This window comes from Bison bison, unplaced genomic scaffold (genome assembly GCF_000754665.1).
Source record: "Bison bison bison isolate TAMUID 2011002044 unplaced genomic scaffold, Bison_UMD1.0 scf7180017864299, whole genome shotgun sequence".
Taxonomy (NCBI): Eukaryota; Metazoa; Chordata; class Mammalia; order Artiodactyla; family Bovidae; genus Bison; species Bison bison.
The window spans coordinates 3,373,088-3,374,576 of record NW_011494871.1 but is presented as its reverse complement, the minus strand read 5'-3'; the positions used below and the strand labels follow the sequence as shown (position 1 = coordinate 3,374,576).

General features: G+C 35.9%; 1 protein-coding gene across 1 annotated transcript in view; it reads left to right on the top strand.

The window, feature by feature from the left end:
• Nucleotides 1-1,489, top strand: part of LOC104996864 (phospholipid-transporting ATPase IB-like) — a 119,447-nt gene that overhangs the window by 33,704 nt on the left and 84,254 nt on the right. The window contains exon 7 of the mRNA XM_010851252.1: nt 739-779. Coding sequence (XP_010849554.1) covers nt 739-779 — 41 coding nt within the window. The remainder of the gene's footprint in view (nt 1-738; nt 780-1,489) is intronic.

The following is a 1,489-nucleotide window of genomic DNA, read 5'->3' as shown; positions in this document are numbered from 1 at the left end:
AGATATTTCTCCATCTATTAGTGTCCTCTTTGATTTCTTTCACCAGTGTTTTATAGTTTTCTATATATAGGTCTTTAGTTTCTTTAGGTAGATATATTCCTAAGTATTTTATTCTTTTCGTTGCAATGGTGAATGGAATTGTTTCCTTAATTTCTCTTTCTATTCAAGTAGATACTTGTAATATGTTTTATAACATGTTGTATTTAAAGAAATATAGAAATAAATAACAAAAACCAGAAGGAAACTTAATTTCCATATGTTAGAATTATGTGAATACATCAACTAGAATAAAAGGAAAGATAAAAGATGGGGAAGGGAAGAGTATTCAGGATAGGAACAATTCTTTTTTGTTTTTTAACAATTCTTACGTCTGTAAAAGAGATCTGGGTGTTACATATTCTCTCAGTCCTAGTTTTGTTATGTGCTGTCTCTGTATTTGATTGGAAAAATGCTGTTTTTCAGGCTACAGCCAGTATTTTAGCATGTAACAGCAAACTGTTTTCCCTTGGGATTGGAAGTGACTTAATACAGCCTCCATCTGCCTGTCTATTTATATTATCTTATATATATCATTATCCTATCATGTTATGTTATGTATATTGCTCTTTTTGATAAAGTGCATATTAATCTTTCCGTTTATATAAAAATTAAATTAACAAAGAGAATATAAAGAAATGCTTGTAGTATTGGGGAAAATGTGTCTTTATTGCACTGAATACATAGCTGTTTCTTTTTCAGTGTTAAGACAGAATGCATGGCAAATGATTCTGTGGAAAGAGGTAAGAATGTATTTTAATGCTTAACTTAGTCATAAGCACCTACCATATTTAAAGCTAACAGATTTTTATCTGTGAAGCATGTCTTTCAAAATCGTCATATTGTCCATTTGTTGTTGTTGTTTATGAGGACATAGAGAATCAAAGAGAACGAGCCTCTTGTTCAAAGTTATGTGGCCAGGAAGGAGTGAAATGGATCTGAACTTAAGTTGGCCTGGCTAGAGGTCTACACACCTCCACTCTGCCTGGGTGTTACCTCCATGTTGTGGCATGGAACATTTAAAGTCAGTTCAGTTCAGTTCAGTTACCCAGTCTTGTCCTACTCTTTGCGACCCCATTGACTGAAGCACACTAGGCTTCCTGTCCATCACCAACTCCCGGCGTTTACTCAAACTCATGTCCATTGAGTCAGTGATGCCATCCAACCATCTCATCCTCTGTGGTCACCTCTTCCTGTCTTCAATCTTTCCCAGCATTAGGGTCTTTTCCAATGAGTCAGTTCTTCACATCAGGTGACAAAAGTATTGGAGTTTCAGCTTCAGCATCAGTCCTTCCAATGAATATTCAGGACTAATTTCTTTTAGGATGGACTGGTTGGATCTCATTGCTGTCCAAGGGACTGTCAGGAGTCTTCTCCAACACCACAGTTCAAAAGCATCAATTCTTTGGTGCTCAGCCTTCTTTATGGTCCAACTCTCACATCCATACATGAC